This window comes from Hermetia illucens, chromosome 4, assembly GCF_905115235.1.
Source record: "Hermetia illucens chromosome 4, iHerIll2.2.curated.20191125, whole genome shotgun sequence".
In the NCBI taxonomy this organism is placed as follows: Eukaryota; Metazoa; Arthropoda; class Insecta; order Diptera; family Stratiomyidae; genus Hermetia; species Hermetia illucens.
In genome coordinates this window covers 72,650,823-72,675,283 of record NC_051852.1, presented here as the reverse complement: position 1 = coordinate 72,675,283, position 24,461 = coordinate 72,650,823, and the positions used below count along the sequence as shown (strand labels likewise).

The 24,461-nt window shown below is 42.6% G+C and overlaps 1 protein-coding gene across 3 annotated transcripts in view; it reads left to right on the top strand.

The window, feature by feature from the left end:
* The window catches only part of LOC119654263 (chondroitin sulfate proteoglycan 4), a 102,177-nt gene that overhangs the window by 75,203 nt on the left and 2,513 nt on the right, over window positions 1-24,461 (top strand). For all 3 annotated transcript variants that reach the window (XM_038059528.1, XM_038059527.1, XM_038059529.1), the window contains 4 exons: window positions 3,336-3,636; window positions 3,734-4,096; window positions 21,452-22,352; window positions 22,423-23,086. In XM_038059528.1, coding sequence (XP_037915456.1) covers window positions 3,336-3,636; window positions 3,734-4,096; window positions 21,452-22,352; window positions 22,423-23,086 — 2,229 coding nt within the window. The remainder of the gene's footprint in view (window positions 1-3,335; window positions 3,637-3,733; window positions 4,097-21,451; window positions 22,353-22,422; window positions 23,087-24,461) is intronic.

Sequence of the window (24,461 nt, the reverse complement as noted above, 5' to 3'; positions counted from 1 at the left end):
AGACTGACTAGGCTGACCCTGACCAATGTGCGAGGCCAGATAACAGCAGCAGGATCACTCTCAAGACCATTCGATATCAACAACGGTCTACGACAAGGGGATGCCCTATCATTCGTCCTCTTCCGTAACCTGGCCCTCGAGAAAGTGATCCGTGATGCTGAGGTAAATGCAAGAGGTACGATCCTCTTCAAGTCCACCCAACTACTGGCCTATGCTGACGATATCGACATCATGGGAAGAACCACCCGAGACGTACAAACTGCCTTCATCCAGATCGAGCAGGCGGCGCGAGATCTTGGGCTGCACATCAATGAAGGCAAGACAAAATATATGGTGGCAACGTCAGCACCGAAGACGAATCAACCAACAACATCAAACCGCACTGGTCAAACACGAAGAAGAATAAGGATAGGAGAATACAACTTTGAGACCGTTGACAATTTCTCCTATCTAGGGTCGAAAATCACAACCGATAACAGCTACGATGATGAAATCCGCGCACGGTTATTGTCAGCCAACAGAGCCTATTTCAGCTTACAAAGACTGTTCCGCTCGCAACGTCTCACCATAGGGTCAAAGCTCTTACTGTACAAGACTTATGATCTTGCCAGTCCTCATGAATTCCTCGGAAACTTGGGTTCTTAGCAAGAAAAATTGCGAACTCTTGGCCGCGTTCGAGAGAAGAATCCTCCGAAGAATTTTTGGCCCCCTACATGAGGATGGACGATTCCGTAGCCTACACAATTACGAAATCTATGAGCGATACCATGACCGTCCGGTTGTGGATAAAATCCGGCTCAATAGGTTACGGTGGGCGGGCCACTTAATCCGTATGGATGAGGATGATCCCACCCGGAAAGTCTATAAGGGCAATATCTATGGTAGAAAAAGAAGACGAGGCAGACCCTGCCTAAGATGGAGCGATGGCGTAGGTCAGGACGCCAGACAGCTTTTAGGGATATCGAATTGGTGGACCTCGGCGCAAAGCCGGAATGTCTGGAGTTCCTTATTAAGGCAGGCCTAGACCGGATACCGGTTGTTGCGCCGTTGATGATGATGAATGTACTAAGGCAGTTATTCCGCGAAATTAACACTTTATACTCCGTGTTAGTTCTGCTGCCATTTTTGTGGATGTTTCGTTTGAGATTTCTGCGCCAGATTTGCCTGACTTTTAGGTGTTTCATTATCTCGTGCGGCAGTTTATTGAACTGAATCTCATCGATTTTGAGGAGCTTTGTGCTTTTGCGTGTAGCAGAGTTGATGGCCTCATCGATTTCTTTGTCCGTTAGGTTTTGCGAGACAGTGATTCTTTTCTGGTTTAGCTGCGGTGCTAATTCTGCCCTGAATTTATCCCAATTAGTAAGGGCGAATAATCTTATTGTGCTGGGTACTCGCTTTTGCAGTTGAGAGTTTAGGGAAAGTATAAGTTCAACTGCGAAGTGATCGGACATCCCTGATAAAGTTTTGCATGTTAACACCTGCAGTGTGAGAGTGGCGTCTGCGGACATTAGAAAATAGTCAAGTATTGAATGACTTGCAGGCCTTGTGGGTGTGTCTGGCAAGATCAACTCAAGCTGGTTTAATGGACTTTGATTATGGATCCATTTTTCGAGGGAAACCCCATTTCGGTTTTTTGCCAAATCGCCCCAGGAACTGTGCCGTGAGTTAAAGTTCCCACCAAAAATTAGGCATTTAGATTTAAACTGGATATCGCTTAAGATTTGTAAGTCTTGGCCCAGTTGTTCAGAGGAAGAGTTACATTTTATGTAGATTGCAGCAATTAAGATGCGTCTGTTGTCGTTAGTCTTAACTAAGGCCGCTGCCGCGGAACAGCTCTGCAGGTTTTTGATGGAGATTTCCTCAAATGCATAGTCTTTTCTGACCAAAAGGGCGATACCGCTGTTGGTGTCGTCCCGGATAATGTTATATCCGGTAAAATTAACGTTGTGCCTGCTTTTTAAATATCTCTCTGAAACACAGAAGAAGTCTGCTTTCAGGAAATCGACTCTGGTGCGGTGGCACGTTGGGCGTGTGAGACCGAGGACGTGGAGTTAAATGTGACGAGTTTTAACTGTATAAACTCATCAAAATTTGGATAGCGTCTAATTATCGCTGTTCATTTGTTTGGGCCGAAGCGAGAGTTTCAACCAAGTTTTTGAAGGCCAATTTGTTGCCTTGAGGGACTTGAGGGGCGGTAGTTCTAGGAATAGTATTCCTAGTTGTTTGGGTAAGAGGAGTTTGGGGGGCTCTGGCTCGAAAGTAGCAATGAAAGGCCCGATTGCGACTTCAACGGAAGCGCCGGGTTCAGGCTGTGAGCAAGTTTGTCGGCTCGCGTGACTAGATTTGATACGCTTTTCAAATTTAGGTGCGGGTACTTTTCGTTGAATTCGCGCATTATGTCAGCCGGGTCAGTCTCTTTATGAAGACCACGGATGACTAAGGACTGAGTCCTTAAAGCCGGAGGGTTACTGGTCGTGGCATGCAGTCCCCAATTTTCGCTGTCAAAAATTGTTTTTCGTTGTCTTTGATGCCACAGCGATTCGCAACGTCCGATAGTCAGTAGGATAAATAATAACAAAGCTATGATCAAAATGATGTAATTATCTGAATGAATCATATAAAAACCAATAAAAACAAAACGTCGTTTTCTCATATAAATTGTTATTATTAATCGCACTTTCCCAATTCTAACACATCTTCATACTAGACATTTCGAATTTACGTTTGACGAGTTATAACTTAGTTTATATTGCACCTACAAATAAATAAAAAGACTGATTCTTTTTGTGATGTAAAAACCTTTGTTTCTGCCTAATAACATTTTTACATGAAATGCATTGTTTTCGAGTTTTTTGCGAAAAACCGTTGAAAAACATGCTTTTTTTTCGATGAAAAGACGCCATGTATAAACATAAATAACTCCCCTGACAAATGGTTGGTTAATGGTGTATGGTTTCAATGCAAGATACTTGGCATTGCAAACGGTCCATTCTTCATGACTCTTCAATTACCAACCTGTTGTTCTGCCTACAAGATTCCCCATCAAAACCCTGCGTTGAAGTATAAATTAGTGGCAAATGACCACCAGTATTATATATCATATCCAGAGAATCCAGGATGATGGGATCAAACTACGTTCATTAAACTGCTTCTGAAAATGCCTATTCAATGGCCTCCTTCTTTCTAGATTTCCTCACCACGGCAAGGTAGGTAATAATCAAGGACGAAATTATCTTGTTAATTCAGACCATAGTCCCCGAAACTATTTTATCAATTTATAACTCTTGTAAAATGAACCAAGAAAATTAATACTGACAAAAATACCTCTTCATTAGGTGACACATCCTAATATATCGCCAGGTGACATAACTTATCTCATTACCGAATCCCCAATGCATGGCTATTTGGAAATACAATCAGTCACTTCTGACGATGAATACAATTGCAAAGTCTTCGACCAGTCCACAATCAACTCAGAAAAGATGTTTTACATCCAAGCCGGGGTTAATCAGACGACCGACTACTTCGTCTTCGATGTTACTAACGGAATAACTTGGCTAAGAAATCTTCTACTAAGGATTATTATTATCCCTGAAGTCATGTATATCAAAACTAGGCCCGTAACGGTGGTTGAAGGTTTGTTATACCATTGCTCAAAACAACTAAGTTTGAATCTATCAACATTTATTTTTATTGAATATAAAATCACATAATAATTTTTCTTTTGCTTTAGGAAAAACTACCATATTACAAATGGACGATATAAGTGCCTATGCAGAGTATTACAAGGGAAAAATTTTAGAATACAAAGTTTTGAAGCATCCGAATAATGGTTTTCTTATGGTAGGGAAATCGCAAGTTAATCGCTTTACCCAAAAACAGTTGGAATCAGGCATCGTCCAATATGTACATGACGGAAGTGAAAACTCTTCTGACATAGTCACTTTAATTGCTCACACTCGAACCGCAGAGAGTCCTAAATTTGATCTTCTTATCGTCATTATTCCCGTCAATGATGAAGCTCCGATTATACTGACGAATACTGGCTTACAAGTATGGAATGGTGGAAAGTATATAATCAAGAACACAGATCTGAGTAAGTAATTTCATCTTTACAATATACATTATTATTTTGCTGGCTGTCAAATGGTAAAACTATTCAAAAAAACTTAGTATAGAAGGCAGTTAGCGCATCCCCTTGTCGTAGACCGTTGTTGATGTCGAATGGTCTTGAGAGTGATCCTGCTGCTTTTATCTGGCCTCGCACATTGGTCAGGGTCAGCCTAGTCAGTCTTATTAATTTCGTCGGGATACCGAATTCTCTCATGGCCGTGTACAGTTTTACGCTGGCTATGCTATCATAGACGGCTTTAAAGTCGATGAACAGATGGTGCAACTGTTGTCCATATTCCAACAGTTTTTCCATCGCCTGCCGCAGAGAGAAAATCTGATCTGTTGCTGATTTGCCTGGAGTGAAGCCTCTTTGGTATGGGCCAATGATGTTCTGGGCGTATGGGGCTATCCGGCCTAGCAAGATAGTGGAGAATATCTTATAAATGGTACTCAGCAACGTGATACCTCTATAATTGCTGCACTGTGTGATATCTCCCTTTTTATGTATGAGACAGATTATGCCTCGCTGCCAATCGTCAGGCATTGATTCGCTGTCCCATACCTTGAGCACAAGTTGATGAACCACTTGGTGTAACTGGTCGCCTCCATATTTAACCAATTCGGCTGTAATTCCATCGGCTCCTGGCGACTTATGATTTTTTAGCCGATGAATTGCACGGACTGTTTCTCCTAAACTTGGTGGTGGCAGTATTTGTCCGGCGTCTTCAGTTGGCGGGACCTCCAACTCGCCGATGTTCTGGTTGTTCAGTAGCTCATCAAAGTACTCAACCCATCGCTCTAATATGCCCATTCTGTCGGAAATCAGATTTCCCTCTTTGTCTCGGCAGGATGAGCATCGAGGTGTATAAGGCTTCATCCTGCTGACTTGTTGGTAAAACTTGCGCGCCTGGTGCGGTTGCTCCCTGTACTTTTCTAGTTCATAGACTTGTTGGTTCTCCCAGGCTTCCTTTTTCCGTCTGTGAAGTCGCTTCTCCGCTCGACGGAGTTCGTGATAACTCTCTGCGCGTGCCCGCGTTCTTTGAGAATGCAACATTACTCGGTATGCGGCATTCTTCCGTTCCGTTGCTAGCTTACATTCATCGTCAAACCAGCCGTTCCGACTCCTTTTGCGGCTGGGGCCAAGTATATTTGTGGCCGTATCCATGATAACGTTCTTCAGGTGGTTGTGAAGATCATTAGTTGATGCTTCATCTCCAGGTCCTCTATTGACTGCGGTTATTGCGGCATCCATTTCCCTCTTATAGGTGTCGCGGAGGGTTGTGTTGTGGGTGGCTTCAGTGTTCACTCTCACCTGATTGTCAGAGGGGATTCTAGGTGGTATTGTTATTCGAGCTCGGAGCACCATGCCAACGAGATAGTGATCCGAGTCTATATTGGCCCCCCTATATGTTCTGACATTCATCAAGGCTGAGAGGTGCCGGCGTTCGATCAACACGTGGTCAATTTGGTTGAAAGTGGTCCCGTCTGGAGAGGCCCACGTATGTTTGTGGACCGCTTTCCGCGCAAACCAGGTACTTCCAACAACCATTTCGTGTGACCCTGCTAATTGAATAGTCCGCAGTCCGTTATCATTTGTTTTTTCGTGTAAGCTATGGGAGCCAACGTATCGCCTGAATACGGGCTCCTTCCCTACTTGGTTGTTAAAATCCCCAAGTACGAATTTGATATCATATCCGGGACAGGCTTCGAGGGTCCACTCAACTGCCTCGTAGAAAGCATCCTTCTCCGACTCTGCAGTCTCCTCTGTAGGGGCGTGAACGTTAATGAGGCTTATGTTTGTAAACTTGCCTCGCAAGCGCAGAGTTCATAGCCGTTCGCTTATGTTTTCAAAGCCGATAACAGCAGGTTTAATTTTTTGGCTGACTAAGAAATCTACTGCGAGCACATGGTTTACTGGATGGCCACTATAATATATGGTGTAGCGGCTCTTCTTCAGGAAACCGACCCCTGTTCAACGCATCTCCTGTAACGCTGTTACATCAGCCCTATATTTGGACAAGGTATCGGCTAGCTGCTCATCAGCTTCATCTCTGTACAGGGAGCGCACGTTCCATGAGAAAATGCGCAAATCGTTATTCCGTTGTCGTTGCCGGGTTCGTCGTTGTATAATCCGTCCAGTCCGAGGCTCCTGTTATGGCTTCGTAACAAGTTGTTTTCCATGTAGGGTTATCAGCCCTACCCAACCCCCAACCTGGAGGACCAGTTTGTAGAATTTGTCCCGTTTTTAGGGGCGGGAGACTCGCTTTCATCTTTCTCCGTCTGCAGCTTTTCGTTAAGAAACAGCTCCCAGCGGACACCACGTGGAGGTGGAGATAGGGTTTGGTAGTAGAGCTATTGGTGTTGGTTCAGCAGGCATTTCCCAGGTTTTATGCTCCATCGTGGGTACCAATCCACGTTTCGCCCCGGGACCTATACTACCCTTTGACCACCTTCCACCACCACCACTTTCTATTCACTTAACATTAAGTCATGAGGTTCATAATCAGGGTCGTAGGGTCAGGGTCGGGGTGAAATTCATGCGCTTCCTCCCCTGAAATTGCATAATTAATCCAGTTTTGTTGCCGTTTCTCTATTCCGAGTTCGGGGGAATCCCTCCTTCCACTCATTCGGGCGGGGATGCTCATAATAGTTTCTTTTGTTTTCGAAAATCGTTTTTGTCTTATGAAGCACGATGGCATGAGCCTCTCTATTTCCTTTCAGGCTGGGCTCCACGTTCATTTTTAATCATGATCTGTCTCGCTAGATAATTAGTTTTCCCTTATTATATAGTAATAGTATATATTGAACAAGTCGGAATACCGGAAGCTAATGCTTCGGGTATAAAGGTTTTGTGTTCATCTTATGTCAGAAACTTTCTACACACATTTTTGCATTCGTATATAGTTAAAAACTCGAAATACTCGTTCATATTTTTTTCAAACTACAAGAAGTGCGTACATATTACAAACGAAATATCATGCTCACCCTCAACAAACATACATTGCACATTGCTGAATACTCTACCTATGCATGCATATATATAAATTGACCCTATCCATATTCCCAGCTCACTTCGTGGACAAAAACATACATATTACATATACAGCACGTATATTGAGCACCACTGGTTTAATGTACAAATATCTCTATTTGAATTAGCACTACCGTAAAGCTTCATTAACATATACGAGTATGTACATCATCATCATCAACGACGCAACAACCGGTATCCGGTCTAGGCCTACCTTAATAAGGAACTCCAGACATCCCGGTTTTGCGCCGACGGCCACCAATTCGATATCCCTAAAAGCTGTTTGGCGTCCTGACCTACGCCATCGTTCCATCTTAGGCAGGGTCTGCCTCGTCTTCTTTTTCTACCATAGATATTGCTCTTATAGACTCTTAGGCTTACAGATCATCCTCATCAATACGGATTAAATGACCCGCCCACCGTAACCTAGTGAGCCGGATTTTATCCACAACTTGACGGTCATGGTATCGCTCATAGATTTCGTCATTATGTGGGCTACGGGATCGTCCATCCTCATGTAGGGGGCCAAAAATTCTTCGGAAGATTCTTCTCTCGAACGCGGCCAAGAGTTCGAAATTCTTCTTGCTAAAAACCCAAGTTTCCGAGGAATACATGAGGACTGGCAAGATCATAGTCTTGTACAGTAAGAGCTTTGACCCTATGGTGAGACGTTTCGAGCGGAACAGTCTTTGTAAGCTGAAATAGGCTCTGTTCGCTGACAACAACCGTGCGCAGATTTCATCATCGTAGCTGTTATCGGTTGTGATTTTCGATCCTAGATATGAGAAATTGTCAACGGTCTCAAAGTTGTATTCTCCTATCCTTAATCTTCGTGTTTGACCAGAGCGGTTTGATGTTGTTGGTTGTTTTCGGTTTGATGTTGTTGGTCGTCTTCGGTGCTGACGTTGCCACTATATATTTTGTGTTGCCTACATTGATGTGTGTGCAGCCCAAGATCTCGCGCCGCCTGCTCGATCTGGATGAAGGCAGTTTGTAGGTCTCGGGTGGTTCTTCCCATGATATCGATATCGTCAGCATAGGCCAGTAGTTGGGTGGACTTAAAGAGGATCGTACCTCTTGCATTTACATCAGCATCACGGATCACTTTCTCGAGGGCCAAGTTAAAGAGGACGCATGATAGGGCATCCCCTTGTCGTAGACCGTTGTTGATGTCGAATGGTCTTGAGAGTGATCCTGCTGCTTTTATCTGGCCTCGCACATTGGTCAGGGTCAGCCTAGTCAGTCTCATTAGTTTCGTTGGGATACCGAATTCTTTCATGGCCGTGTCCAGTTTTACCCTAGCTATGCTATTATATCATAGGCGGATTTAAAGTCGATGAATAGATGGTGCAATTGTTGTCCATATTCCAACAGTTTTTCCATCGCTTGCCGCAGAGAGAAAATCTGATCTGTTGCCTCTTTGGTATGGGCCAATAATGTTCTCGGCATATGGGGCTATCCGGCCTAGCAAGATAGCGGAGAATATCTTATAGATGGTACTCAGCAACGTGATACCTCTATAATTGCTGCACTGTGTGATTTCCCGCTTTTTATGTATGAGACAGATAATGCCTCGTTGCCAATCGTCAGGCATTGATTCACTGTTCCATACCTTGAGCACAAGTTGATGAACCACTTGGTGTAATTGGTCGCCTCCATATTTAACTAATTCGGCTGTAATTCCATCGGCTCCTGGCGACTTATGATTTTTTAGCCGATGAATTGCACGGACTGTTTCTCCTAAGTGTATAAGGCTTCATCCTGCTGACTTGTTAGTAAAATTTGCGTGCCTGGTGCGGTTGCTTCCTGTACTTTTCTAGTTCACAGACTTGTTAGTTCTCCCTAGCTTCCTTTTTCCGTCTGTGAAGTCGCTTCTCCGCTCGACGGAATTCGTGATAAGTCTCTGCGCGTGCCCGCGTTCTTTGAGAATGCAACATTACTCAGTATGCGGCGGTATGCTAGCTTACATTCATCGTCAAACCAACCGTTCCGACTCCTTTTGCGGCTGGGGCCAAGTATGTTTGTGACCGTATCCATGATAACGTTCTTTAGGTGGTTGTGAAGATCATTTGTTGATGCTTCATCTCCAGGTCCTCTGTTGACTGCGACTATTGCGGCATCCATTTCCCTCTAATAGGTATCGCGGAGGGCTGTGTTGTGAATGGCTTCAGTGTTAACTCTCACTAGATTGTCAGAGGGGACTCTAGGTGGTATTGTTATTCGAGCTCGGAGCACCATGCCAGCGAGATAGTGATCCGAGTCTATATTGCCCCCACCCCCCCCCCCCCCACCCCCCTCCTATATGTTCTGACATTCATCAAGGCTGAGAGGTGGTGGCATTCGATCAACACGTGGTCAATTTGGTTGGAAGTGGTCCCGTCTGGAGAGACCTACGTATGTTTGTGGACCGCTTTCCGCGCGAACCAAGTACTTTCAATAACCATTTCATGTGACCCTACTAATTGAATAATCCGCAGTGCGTTATCATTTGTATTTTCGTGTAAGCTATGGGAGCCAACGTATCTCCTGAATACGGGCTACTGGGTTGTTAAAATCCCCAAGTATGATTTTGATATCATACCTGGGACAGGCTTCAAGGATTCGTTCTACGGCCTCGTAGAAGGTATCCTTCTCCGCATAGCCGCTTGCTTCTGTTTTCAAAGCCGATAACAGCCGGGCTCATTTTTTAACTGACTAAAAACCTACTCCGAGCACATGGTTTACTGGATGACCGTTATAATATATGATGCAGCGGCTCTTCTCCAAGAAACCGGTCCCTGTCCAACGCATCTCCTGTAACGCTGTTACACCAGCCCTATATTGGGACAAGGTATCGGCTAGCTGCTCCTCAGCTTCATCTCTGTACAGGGAGCGCACGTTCCATGAGAAAATGCGCAAATCGTTATTCCGTTGTCGTTGCCGAGTTCGTCGTTGTATAATCCGTCCAGTCCGAGGCTCCTGTTATGGCTTCGTAACAAGTTGTTTTCCGTGTAGGGTTGTCAGCCCTACCCAACCCCCAACCTGGAGGACCAGTTTGTAGAATTTGTCCCGTTTTTGGGGGCGGGAGACTCGCTTTCGTCCTTCTCCGTCTGCAGCTTTTCGTTAAGAAACAGCTCCCAGCGGACACCACGTGGAGGTGGAGATAGGGTTTGGTAGTAGAGCTGTTGGTGTTGGTTCAGCAGGCATTTTCCAAGTTAGTTCTCATATCATTGCCAAATTTTGTACTTCTAGCACGAAGTTAAGGGGAGTTTCCGTCCAAATTTTAAAAAATGGTAATATACTATTATTGACTTTATTTGTGTAGGTATCGGAAAGAGTTGAATTTTGAGGCCTAAATTTCGTTTAGATAGATCACTGTGATTTTTTCAGATCTTTCGATTGGATAGGTTCTCAGAAACTAACAAGACCTGTTAAACTTTTTGTTGGTCATATATTTAGCCCTCACTCCCCTACGTTTCAGGCGGTATCAAATATGGAAGCAGTTTCGAAATGTACCTATCAAACCCTTTCATTTGGGAGCCCCCTTCCCCCTTGAAGTCAATACAATGGCGTCACTTGCTATATGTAAAGGGAGTCGCAGACCACTGTTCTCATCAAATTTCGTAACAATCGGTCTAACCGTTTCCGAATAAATCGGGTGTGACAGACAGACAGCTATCGACTCGATTCTAATAAAATTTTACCAAGGGGTTAGAGCCTGAGCCTGTACCCAATAATCGTTCGGTTCTACCACTACAAAATCTAAAGGATCACAAATTTCGCCTCGAAATTTCTACAGTGTGTTCTGCGATAGCTAGGCACTCAACAGAAAGTTGACTCCGACAACTTCCTAACGTGGTTTTCCTCCTTAAGTTAAAAATTCACAAGAAAGTCGTCAAATGTTTACAGTTGAAGCATTTATATTTTTTGTCTTTGCTTACTCTTTTGCTTCTTAGTTTTATAAGGTTTTGTGTGGGTAACATCCTTTTAGGTTGCAAAAGGGGGGTGTACAATTTTTTTCATTCAATATAGTCGTATGGGGTATGAAATGAAAGATCTCTATGAGTACTTTTCAAAGCTGGCCTCGGTTCTGACATTAGATGCAAGAGCAGAGAGTGAGGGAGTTGCAAAGTGATCATTTCTTCCATGGATCCATTCTCGGAAACTGTTCAACTAAAAAATCTGGAAAACATGAAGAAGCTGCCTCAGTACGGGCAAAATATCCTACATAGCAATACCTGTTTGAATAGAGTGAAAAATAATATATTCCTATATTTTTTAAAAAATTGATCGGAAACCCCCCTTTAGTTCATTCCAGAATCACGCAGTAATATAGTTGGCTATAATAAAAAGCATGATACTACCAAGTTTGGTGGAAATCGGACTATCGCTAATAAATGCTCAAGGGTGGAAGTTGTCGCTTTTGTGCAAAATTACAGCAATCTAAAACTTTGAATATCCTTATAACACTAAAGTGAATAGTCTGACATACTATACGCTTACACATTACGGGCTAGTTCTGGTTTCCCGATTTGTTTATTTACAAATCAATTTTTTGGAACAACAAAACAACTTGTCCAAGCGGTAGTGAAACTTGGATAGATATTAGACATCTGCCGAATATTGCACATATTTGCTCGTGGGACATTCACTAAAATATTATATTCAAATTTCTTTATTCCCAAAAAAGGGGAGCGACGAATGAGTTGGAAAGGGTGAATAAATTAAATCGAATTGAAATCAAGAAGACTATACACAAGAGGTGTAACTAGTAAGAAAAAACCAGGACAATGAATCTCCCGTTTTAAGGGCGAATCGCAATCCGCGAATCGGAAATTTTTAAAGTTACATTTCAATGTTATTATGAGATCGCCGCCGACTTCGATTGATTTTGAAACAAAGCTAGAAAAGTTTTATTTCAATTGATTAATGAGAACCAATACAAATGAAGATGCGTAGAACGCAACTGCCATCGTGACTGCGCACCGGACGTTATTAGTTTTTGTCCCGTAAAAATTCAAAGGTTCCCTAGGTAGTTTCGCCTCCTGCGTATATTCTTCTTAAGTGTAATGCATTAAATTCGCTTGATTTATGAAGTGTTAGTTTCATTGAATTGAGTGAATATTGGTATTCAAAACAATGAAAACGTTTGAATTTGGATATGAATAATTATAATTACTGAATCAAAATGAAATGAAGTGTAAGATAGTAGAAGAAACCAAACATTTTATTTATTATGCTGTTAGTATATACATTTGAGATTTAAAATTTTATAAGTAAAGAAAAATAAGAAAAAGTATATTCGTTTTAGGTTCTAAGATTTTTTTTGTAATGAAATATTTTCGGTCGCAACCTCCGAATTCGCTCAGTTAAGACCGGTTGACATGAAATTTGGGGTGGGGTAGAGGGTGGTGAAAGAAACAAAAGTTATATAGTGCCGATGTGCGCCTCCCCCCGGACGGGTGTGCCACCAGATTTTCAGAAATCATTGCGAGGAATTAAATACAGTAGTTTCTCAAAGGATTCAGCTTATTTTCAATATACATGAGAAAACCAAGTTTTTTTTTATTGATTTTTATATAAAAAATTCAGGTACTATATTTTGATCATAGCTTCGTCCGTCGAATCTACCCCACTGACTTCCGTCATACCTCATTTGAAAGGTATTGAAAAAAGCTTTAGATCAATTTCCACTAAAAGTTTGTGATTTCGCGTTATTTGACCTTGAAAGTATTAATTTTTTTTTAGACATTACGAATTTACATTTGACGAGCTATAACTCTGTCCATATTGTACCTACAAAAACAGAAAAAGATTCATTCTTTTTGTTATTTTATATGGTTTCTGCATAACATCATTTCTACTATTTCTAGAGCTATTTGCGAGTCTCCGAGGAATACATAAGGACTGGCAAGATCATTGGCTTGTACAGTAAGAGCTTTGACCCTATGGTGAGACGTTTCGAGCGGAACATTTTTTGTAAGCTGAAATAGGCTCTGTTGGCTGACAATAACCGTGCGCGGATTTCATCATCGTAACTGTTATCGGTTGTGATTTTCAACCCTAGATAGGAAAAATTATCAACGGTCTCAAAGTCGTCTTCTCCTATTCTTATTCTTCATGTTTGACCAGTGCGGTTTGATATTGTTGGTTGATTGGTTTTCGATGCTGACGTTGCCACCATATACTTTGTCTTGTCTTCATTGATATGGAGCCCAAGATTTCGCCTCAATGGCCGCCTGCTCGATCTGCATGAAGGCAGTTTGTACGTCTCGGGTGGTTCTTCCCATGATTTTGATATCGTCAGCATAGGCCAGTAGTTGGGTGGACTTAAAGCGGATCGTACCTCTTGCATTTACCTTGTTTATGTTGAATGGTCTTGAGAGTGAACCTGCTGCTCTTATCTGGCCTCGCAACTCGTGCGATACTACTGACTGAAGAATCCGCAGTCCGTTATCATTGGTATCCCTATGTAAGCTATGGGAGCCGACGTATCGCCTGAATACGTGCTTCGAAGGTCCGTTCAACTGCCTTCTCGGACTCTGCAGTCTCCTCTGTAGGGGCGTGAACGTTAATGAGGCTCATATTTCTAAACTTGCCTCGGAAACGCAGTGTGTATAGCTTTCGCTTATATTTTCAAGGCCGATAACAGCAGGTTTCATTTTTTTACTGACTAAAAAACCTACTCGGAGCACATGGTTTACTGGATGGCCGCTATAATATATGGCGTAGCGGCTCTTCTTCAGGAAACCGTTCCCTGTCCATCGCATCTCTTGCAACGCTGATACGTCAGCCTTATATTGGGACAGGGTATCGGTTAGCTGTTCAGCAGCATTCGATCTGTACAGGGAACGCACGTTCCGTGAGAAAATCGTTAATCCGTTGTCGTTGCCGGGTTCGTCGTTGTAAAATGTATCCTGTCCGAGGCTCCTTCCGTGGCTTCGTAACATCGGTTTTCCGTCTAAGGTTGTCAGCTCTACCCGACCCCCAACCTGGAGGACCAGTTGGTACATTTTGTCCCGTTTTTAGACCCGGGAGACTCGCCTTCCTCCTCCGTCTACAGTTTTTCATAAAGAAAGAGCTCCCAAGGATCACCACGTGGAGGTGGAGATAGGGTTTGGTAGTAAAGCTGTTGGTGTTGGTTCAGCAGGCGTTTCCCAAGTTTTATGCTCCATGGTGGGTACCAATCTACGTTTCGCCCTGTGACCTAGACTACTCTTGTATACATATGTACATATAAAGTATGTGTATTGAATAGCGCTTGTTTAATGTGCAAATATATCTATATGATTTAGGCACTACCCTTTCATTTACATATACATATGAATACATACATCTGTCCGGCTGGAATAATTGATATTGATATATAAATGATTAAAAAACTAAAATGAAATGTTTCCCTGCGACCTCCGATTCACTTGAGCTCACTTTGTTGTGGTATCGAAGAATTGATATGTTACACATACACGTTTTAGAATGTCGCTGAAATTACCACTGGAACTACTTCGATCTTTTGTAGTCTCCAAGTCGAATTTTTTCGTGCTGTGTTCCGGTCCAATGGTACGGCTACATCGATTATAAAGCACGCTCGTTCTTCCTTCAGAAGCAGAACTAGATCGGGTCTGTTATGATTAACACTGTGGTCGGTGGCAATAGTGTGATCCCACAGTAGTTTGACCCGATCATTTTCCAAGGTTCTCTGCGGAGTATACTTATAGTAAGGATGGTAGGTTGCCACCAAGTTATACTTCAACGCAAGGTTTTGATGGAGAATCTTGCAGACGGAGTTATGACGATTGGTGTACTCGGTTCTACTCAACATCCTGCACGCAGATGTTATGTGCTGGATGGTCTCACAGTTGCATAACCTAAAACTGGAGTTGGTGATTGAGGAGTCGTGAAGAATGTACCGTTTATAATTTTTTATTGGGAGCGAAGCATCCTGAATTGAAGTTAGGAATGCTTCCGTCTCATAGAAAAGTACACCATTAGTCAACCATTTGTTGGAAGCTTCGATGTCAATGCCTGACAACAACAAATTTTTAATGTGACCTCCGTGAATGGGTTTCTCTTTCCACATGTCGATCTTCTGTTGGACTGAAGTAACATTCGACATGGGATCCCATTCTCTGCTTCTCAAGTTCAAAGGAGATAATTTATTATCTGCCATGACATTAGCCTGTCGTATTTGGCTAGAGGATTGTTTCTCATAGAAAAACTCACGAATAGAATGCACTTGATTGTAGTGCAACGTTTTTAAATCAAGTACCCCCCTTCCTGCCTGATGACGTGGGATAGTGATCCTCAATTTTTCGGCAGCTCTATTGTGCATGTTGTTGTTTGCAAGAACTACCCTTACCCGTCTATTGACAGATTCTAAATCAGTATTACTCCACTGTATCACACCGAAAGTGTATAGAAGGACGGGAATGGCGAAGGTGTTGATTGCCATGATTTTATTTTTCCCGTACAGCTCAGTTTTAAGGACAAGATCCAGACGCCGTTCAAATTCCCCCAGCAACTTAGATTTGATTATTGCCACAGCAGGTGTTGTTGCTTGCAATATGCTGAGGTATTTGTAGACGTCGTCCGAATCCATACCCTCAATTCGGATGTTATTTTGGCTGTATCCTTCGTTGTCGGTGTGTTTTCCCCGAACAATTGTTTTTATGCGACATTTCTTCAAACCCAACTGCATGCCGATATCCCTGCGGAACTGGATGGTGATGTCCAGCAAGGAGCGAAGTTGGTTCTCGTCTTTGGCATACTATTTGATGTCGTCAATGTAGAGTAAATGACTTAATGTACATTTCGACAATATGTCATGCTTGACTTGGAACCTGTATTTGCTTTCATGCAAAAGATGGGATAGTGGATTCAAAGCCAAACAAAACCACAGTGGGCTTAGAGTGTCGCTTTGGAAAATGCCACGCCTGATTGGTATCTCTCCTGATGTTTGTGAGGATGTGCTCCAATTCTTCATTACTGTTCTCAGAAGAAGAACGACATTCGGGTTGATTTTATACAAGCGTAACACTTGTAGTAACCACGAATGTGATATGGAGTCAAAGGTTGATTTATAATCGATGTAGGCTGTCGAGATATTTCGTTTCTGATGGACAGCCTGCTTTACAGCTACCGTATCGATGTTCTTTGCAGCCTCGGAAGCCTTTTGCGCATCCTTTTTGCTCCTCAGCTATCAATTTATGAACATCAATATGTTTTGAGATGTTCGCGCACTGAACTGAAGTGAAGACCTTGTAGATGGTAGGAAGACAAGTAATTGGTCGATATTTTGAAGGGCAAGAGGCACCCTGTTCCTTGGGGATGAGGAAAGTTATCCCCTTGGTGAAAAATGGTGGAACTAAATCAATATCGGCAATCATCTGATTAAATTGATTTGCCAATATCCTATGAGTGCTCTTGAACCGCTTTAGCCAGAAGTTGTGAATCTTGTTAACTCCTGGCGCCTTCCAGTTACCTGCCTTGTCAATGCCTTCAATGTCGACTTCAGTTACGTCAGGCATGGTCATTCCGGGGAGGGCCTCGCATGAACGCATAAGGTGTGGGAGCCACGCTGCTTCTAAATTGCAACGGCTGGATTCGCTCCAAACACTTCTCCAGAAGTCTTCTGCCTGATCCAGATCGAGGTTACTTTCCCTATCTGAGTTGGTGAGATTTTTGTAGAATCCCCGTTGGTTCTGGAAGAACAAGGTGTTGTCTGTCCTGCGCTGAAAGCTTTTCTGATACCTACGGATGCGATTGGAGCATACCGCAAGTTTCTGCTTCAGCACCTCGAGGATTTCTTCGATTGGCATATCATTGGACAGATGGTAGTTTCCAATGATGTTCGCAACGCATCTGTGCACTTTTGGTGATGGATTTCCAAGGAGTGCTTGCGTGACACGACCTTCTCAACTTTTCGACTCTTTTGTTGAGTCGAAACACCCAGAACGGTAAAGTCCTTCTGCGCATACCTCTGTTATTCGCACTAAGATGCTGATTATGGAGACGAATAACCGTGGCAGCTGCAACGTAGATCAGCTGTGAACCTCTGTAGCAGTAATCTCGCTAGCCAAACGTTCAGCCAAAATTCTGTCAACGGCAGCAATGATGTTAGTTGTTGCCGAAGTAAACTTTAGTTTTGGGATCTTTGGTCTAGCGTCTGGGAGAATCTCAGCGACATCCCCAGTCACTAAGTTTCTCCTGATTACTGGGTTCATGGAGTGTCTTATAAGTGGAGTATTCGTATTGCTCCTTTGGTCAGTTCGGTAAGTTGGTGACTCCAGACCGAGCTCAAGTGAAACTTCGTGGAAAATTTATTGCCTAGTTGGTGAGGCAGCTCGATTATTTTTCACTATCACCCGGTATTGATTGACAACGTTCTGCTTCGGAACATGACTTAGTTCCAGTGACTGTACCCTGATGGATTCCTTTCCAAATCCGTGACACGGTAATAGGCGCGGACGATAAATTCGTTAAGTTGGTTTGTCCAAACCATACGACGCCTAGGTCTCCCGTCCCTGGTAGTTGACGGCATAACCGCCAAAACGTCCAAAGGCGAAGAGCCGCTCTGGTGTTGTTGAACGACCCTTAGCCGTGTTGGGTACTGTCTTCGTGTCCCATCTTCCAGTATTGGGGAGGCAATCAACCCTGCAACAGAGTCCCAATGTTGCAATGCCCCATGGTTACCTCCAAAGGTAGGAAAGGTATTTGGAAGGGAGCCGCTGAAATACAGGGTAACGTCACTGCAATTCATCCGATAGGCGCGTCGATTCCTTCACCCCGGATTACGGATTTGATAAGGAGGTTTACTTCACCAGAAAGGGAAGGATAGGTCTGCATTGTGAGGATACTGCCTTGGGTGAGAGGGTCCTTTATAGTGTTCATTCCCAACTTCAATATGCTAAGATTGACTGAAATCTGCGTCTGAAACATCTAATCAGACAAATCAGACAAAGTGAAGCACTGATCAGGAAGAGAGGCAGAGTGATCTGTTTTTTTTTCTTGTATTCGGGTGAATTGCCGTCTTTGGATATGGTATTCAGGGAGACGATTTTTCCACCGATTGAACTATCGAAGTCATGGATCTGGATTTCTGAATTTTAGGAAAGAATACTGTAGAGAGTTGTTGATTCTTGAGATTCCCGTTTCGGTTGCTGAGGAATTTTTCCCGTTGCTAAGGAGCCTTTGGTAACAGTAATGTCCTGAATTGTAAACCAGAAGCACGAAGCATTTCCTATATAAATGCGCTGCCTATGGATGCATCAGGAATCAGATCTGTGTTGCGGATGTACGTCAGTTGCAACAGGTTGCATCACATCCACTAACAGAAGTTCTACAATACATAAACGAATCCAGGTTATTCCATTGGACAGGATAATTGAGTATAATAGGCCACCACGGTCTGAGTGCTCTTGCAGTTTTTCTTGATGTGTCCATTAAATCTAGTCGTTATCAGACGTTTAGAATGTCCTAGGTATATCTTATTACAATCATCATCATCAACGGCGCAACAACCGGTATCCGGTCTAGGCCTGCCTTAATAAGGAACTCCAGACATGCCGGCTTTGCGCCGAGGTCCACCAATTCGATATCCCTAAAAGCTGTCTGGCGTCCTGACCTACGCCATCGCTCCATCTTAGGCAGGGTCTGCCTCGTCTTCTTTTTCTATCATACCATAGATATTGCCCTTATAGACTTTCCGGGTGGGATCATCCTCATCCATACGGATTAAGTGACCCGCCCACCGTAACCTATTGAGCCGGATTTTATCCACAACCGGACGGTCATGGTATCGCTCATAGCTTTTGTCATTGTGTAGGCTACGGAATCGTCCATCCTCATGTAGGGGGCCAAAAATTCTTCGGAGGATTCTTCTCTCGAACGTGGCCAAGAGTTCGCAATTCTTCTTACTAAGAACCCAAGTTTCCGAGGAATACATGAGGACTGGCAAGATCATAGTCTTGTACAGTAAGAGCTTTGACCCTATGGTGAGACGTTTCGAGCGGAACAGTCTTTTTAAGCTGAAATAGGCTCTGTTGGCTGACAACAACCGTGCGCGGATTTCATCATCGTAGTTGTTATCGGTTGTGATTTTCGACCCTAAATAGGAGAAATTATCAACGGTCCCAAAGTTGTATTCTGCTATCCTTATTCTTCTTCTTGTTTGACCAGAGCGGTTTGATGTTATTGGTTGATTCGCCTTCGGTGCTGACGTTGCCACCATATATTTTGTCTTGCCTTCATTGATGTGCAGCCGTTGACAATTTCTCCTATCTAGGGTCGAAAATCACAACCGATAACAGCAACGATGATGAAATCCGCGCACGGTTGTTGTCAGCCAACAGAGCCTTATTACAATCGCTGCATGTTAATCGGTAGATCCTGCTTTTTTCTTCCGCTACCAAAGGATCCTTGACGCTTCCCAGTAAATTCCGCAAGGTGAACGATCGCCTTAAACCTATGACTTCCAGTTGCAGCTTTTTTTTTCCAATTCCTCATGTTGTTAAATAGGTAGGAATGCACCTCGTGGTGGCCTCCTTATGCTGCTAGAATAGTTTTGTATAGGCATGCCTATTGTGTTGCTTGGTTTTCCTTACGATTAGCTTCTCAATAGTCTGAGGATTATATCCATTCTTAGCGATGTCAATAATATTCTGTCGTTCCTTATGGATTATTGATTGCCGTATTCCAAAAGAGGGTATGTGATCAGTCGGTGAATCATGCAAATATAGGCTGCCCTTTTTTGGGAAAATGTTTGGTGTGAAATTTCTGGTATTGTTCTCTGCGTTGCTGTAGGCTTACGGTATATCTTGAACTTAAGCTTCCCGCTAGAGTTGACGATATTCAGATCTAGGAAGGGTAGAGCCCCATCCTTTTCTATCTCTAGTGTAAACTCGATTTTATGATGAATCTTGTTTATAGAGGAGATGACCATGTCGATATCGTCTCTTCTAACAATCTCAAATACGTCGTCTACATACCCAAACCATACTTTAGGCATTGTTCTCCTCCGATAAATTTCTTCTTCGATTGATGACATGAACTTTTTAGTGAGTAACGGCGGGAGGGGGTTCCCCACCGCTACTCCCGAAGTAGTTTTGTAGAATCTATCCCGAAACGTAAAATAGTGTTCGTTCATGCAGAGCCTGGCAAGGTTTGCATAGATTCGAACTTTTCTTCTCCATTCCGGGCCAGATCAAAACTGGCCCAGCCATCTTTCGAGTCCAAAAATTGACTCTTTTGCTGGCGTGTTGGGAACACTGCCTTCACGTCGAATGACATCATCACCAAGTCCTCACCCATTCTCTCAATGCGTTGCAGCTTCTGTATAAGTTTATGGGAGTTAGCCACTCAATATTTACTATTGATTGATCAACTATTTGGCGGAGTTGTACGTCGGTTAGTTCAAGTCGCAATGATTTCTCGCATTTCGTCCCCCTCCTTGCGAATTTTCGGTTAACATCTGATTCTTGGACGCACAGGATAAGCATCCGGAGTCGCCCAATATTCGGGATTATCGCATTAACCTCCTTCAGCGCTTCATCTACAGTTTTGATAGATTGAGGAAGCGTTTCGTTTCGCAATTCGGAGAAGTTTCCACTCTCCAGTTTCCGAAAAACAGTCTGGTCATACTTATTTTTGTCCAGAACGACAACGGTGGCCTTGAGAAAATATAGCGGCTTATCACGAATTTCACGTATTGCTTTTAAATCGCGTTTACAAATTTTTAGCGGCGCGTTATTCCGAATGATCTTACTTAAATCCGAAAGAATTTCATCCTTAGTGTCGTTATCCAAGAATTTAATACCTGCCTCCATTTTAACTACCGAATAACGTGCAGCGATTGTAATAAGATATACATGGGACAGACTAAACGCCTGATAACGACTAGATTTAATGAACACATCAAGCAGCGCACATAGTCGAAGAAGGCCATACCATTCAACGGGAAAATCTTGAGCTCTTGCGTCATGCAGACCGAACGACAACCTTGGACCCTTGGGAAAGTTTAGAAATTTTGAGAGAAGACGTGACGCGATTATTAAACACAGATTCCGGTAACTGCCCCTCGAAATTAATAAGACTCGCCGCGGTAATTAGGTTCATAGTTTGAAAAAATTTTAAAAGTAATTTAAGTAATTTGTGAATAAGTATAGAAGAATCTTATAATAGCAATTGTTTTTAGTAGCTTTGTACTGATGAAGGGGGTAAGTCGCTCCTGGAATATATATTTAGGTTTAAAACCAAAAATTGCAGTTGTCCATTAATGTGAATTTTGCTTAGAGTCTGCTCATTTTTCTAATGGTTAAACATTCTTTTCAGTGGCTCAAGATCTTGATACTCATCATGCCAATTTAACGTACTACATACATCATATTTACGGAGGATATTTAGCATATAATTCTAATCCTACCATGAAAATAGATCAATTCAGTCAACTAGACATCGATAACGAGGAAATATGTTTCCTACATGACACGGACTCAAAGCGGAACGAAATAAGTTTTACTGTGAGCGATGGTTTGTTCAATACGACCGAGCAGGTGCTTTATATAGAAGCAAATCCTGTGACGCTTATTCGAGTCGTCAATGAAAATCTCCACGTGTTTCCAATGTCACGAAAGCAGATTCTTCCAGAGCAACTTTTTTTCAAGTGTTCCGATGGAACTCGGGGTGTAAAATACAATATAAGTTTGCCTCCACATTTGGGGCGAATTCTGTACGAATATACGGAAAGTGGGCAAACACAAGAGGTGAACACTTTTAGCCAAGACGACATAAACAACGGACGAATTCTCTACGAGCATACGACCCCAATGAGCGAATTAAAAACGAACGATTCATTTATATTCGACGTGGTTGCTGATATGGCAAACAAATTACATGATCAAAAATTTAGCGTGGAAATATCTGTGTCCTCTGGAGGACTACTAAGATTTTTGCCAGTTTCGAAATTAAATGTAGATGAAGGTGGATCTATCGCAATAAAACTAGATTTTTCAAAAATTCTGGAATATTTGAAAACAAGAGCGGGAATGCTAGCACCGGAACTCTATATTGAATCATTCCAACCCAACCATGGAAAGGTGGCCCTTATAAACGGAGACCAAAAGGCAACGAAATTTGTCCCGGAAGACTTTTTAGCGCAGCGGGTCCATTACATTCATGACCACTCGGACACATTGGATGATAAGGTGTTAATGTCAGTGTATCTACAACAAGGGTGAGTATATATTCCATACATATATTCTGCTCGCCTTACAATATTGAAAAATATTTCCGAATCTTTTCAGAAACATATTCCTATGTAATCTTTCCATGGCAGTGTCTATCCATCCAATTAACGATCAGCCCTTCCATCTCATTACAACATCACCACATATAACTGTAGTTGAAGGCGAAAACCGAACCATAACATCAGACGACTTGCTTACAACAGACACTGATACCGATCCCGACAGTATTTTCTACGAAATAATTAGTGGGCCTACATTGGGGGTGATTTCTAAGAAAACTGATAGCGGGGTGTTCCAGGATATTTTAGCTTTCGGCAACCAGTTCACTCAGGCTGACATAGATAGCGAACGTCTGATTTATAATCATTACGGCGATGTGAAAACTACAACATTTTACTTCAAAGTATCAGATGGAGTCTTCAAACCTGCATATGAGATATTCAATATTCAAATCGTTCCAATCTCTATATTGGCATCATCCCACGTCGAACCATTACAAATTCAGCAAGGAGCAAATGTAGCTATTTTAACCCCACAGACGATAGCCGTAGACTCGAATGTCCAAAGGCACAGAATCAAATATAACATCACAAACTCTCCTTTAAGTGGAATTATTGTTCTAGATCACCAGCCTACGTTGCATTTTAATCAAGCGCAGCTTGAAAAGAAAGAGGTTAGCTATATGCAAACGGATATGACGAAATCAAATGATACTATGCAGGTAAGTCAAAAAGTGACCAGTTGTAAGAATTACTTTAACATAGACATTTCTGCATTGGATGATAAAGTTAACTAAAAGTGGGGTTTTGAAGCATTTAATATTAACCCCTGATGTAAGAAAACGTTGAAAGTTGTCTGTTTGCTTGCATCGGAATAATGAAGGTACACTCAACGGACGACCAGAACATCGACGTCCTTTGTCGCATTTCGAACTAGTGAAGGTCTTAATCATTTACGACTCCGCAATGCGTTTCAGGTTATAACCCAACTAAGAATCAGTTTCCAAAATTTTAATCATCTTCCGTCTTGCATCTTCTTCCATTATTGTAGTCATTTATCCTTTCCACTTTCCTTATGTTGTCTTCTTTGCTTTCGATGTGACTACTCCATCAAAGTCAATTAATTCTTACTTGACGCACGATGAAGTGAGGTGAAAAAATCGGTCATTCATATAAGCTCACTTTTGGTGGTATTTCCGAATTGAATGTAAAAGTTTCACCTTCTATCACTTTGTTAATAATAGATGAATTTCCTTCAAATTTCCCAAAGTTACACTTTTTGCGGCATGATCTTAAGGGAATTTCCAGCTAAATTTCTAATATATGGAACTATACTATTATTAACTTTATTTGTGCATTCTAATTGGGTTTTGTTTCACACAAAACCTTAAAAAGGATTGCTGCTACTAGGATCGGTTTACTACGAAAACCACTACTATAAACTGGAGACTCGGCTAACGCATCTATATGAGACCTATATTGACCAGTCACAAGGCAACCCCAAAACAATCAGGATATAAATCAATTCTGCTGTGTTAATGATGAGGATAGACATTTACTCACTGGCCATCAGCCAGTGCCTATGTTCGGAGCCACAGAAGTGGAAACAATCAACCCAATGAAAAGTAACAGGGCCACATCTTACAGCAAAATTGAACAGAATATTTCAGGACCTCATTAAGGCGGGCACGATCACTGTCAGGGAGAACAACCTGAAGTGTTTTTAAGTCTATAATCCAATGCCACCTCAAGCATCGTCAAGGATCGCAGACATTGTCGCTGCATCTAGTACGACGTTCAGTTCTCACAGGAGATCAGCGCGTTGCACCAGGCCCGGCATGCGCACGGATGTTACATATCTCGGGTCGGTGCTCTCAACAAGGTTCGCCGCTCTTTGCAATCGACGCATCGACGAAAGTCTTTAATTCCAAATCAATTGTAAGCGCGTTCCCTCTGTCCCTCTGTCCCTCTCTATGATTCCGAATGCTAAGCGGTCGCTGCAGACAATGTACTTACGCCGCGTGGTTGTGGAAACGAAGACTTTTGGACGAATAAGTTGTATAACTCACTATGATCGGACACTTTCGAGAAAAGCGC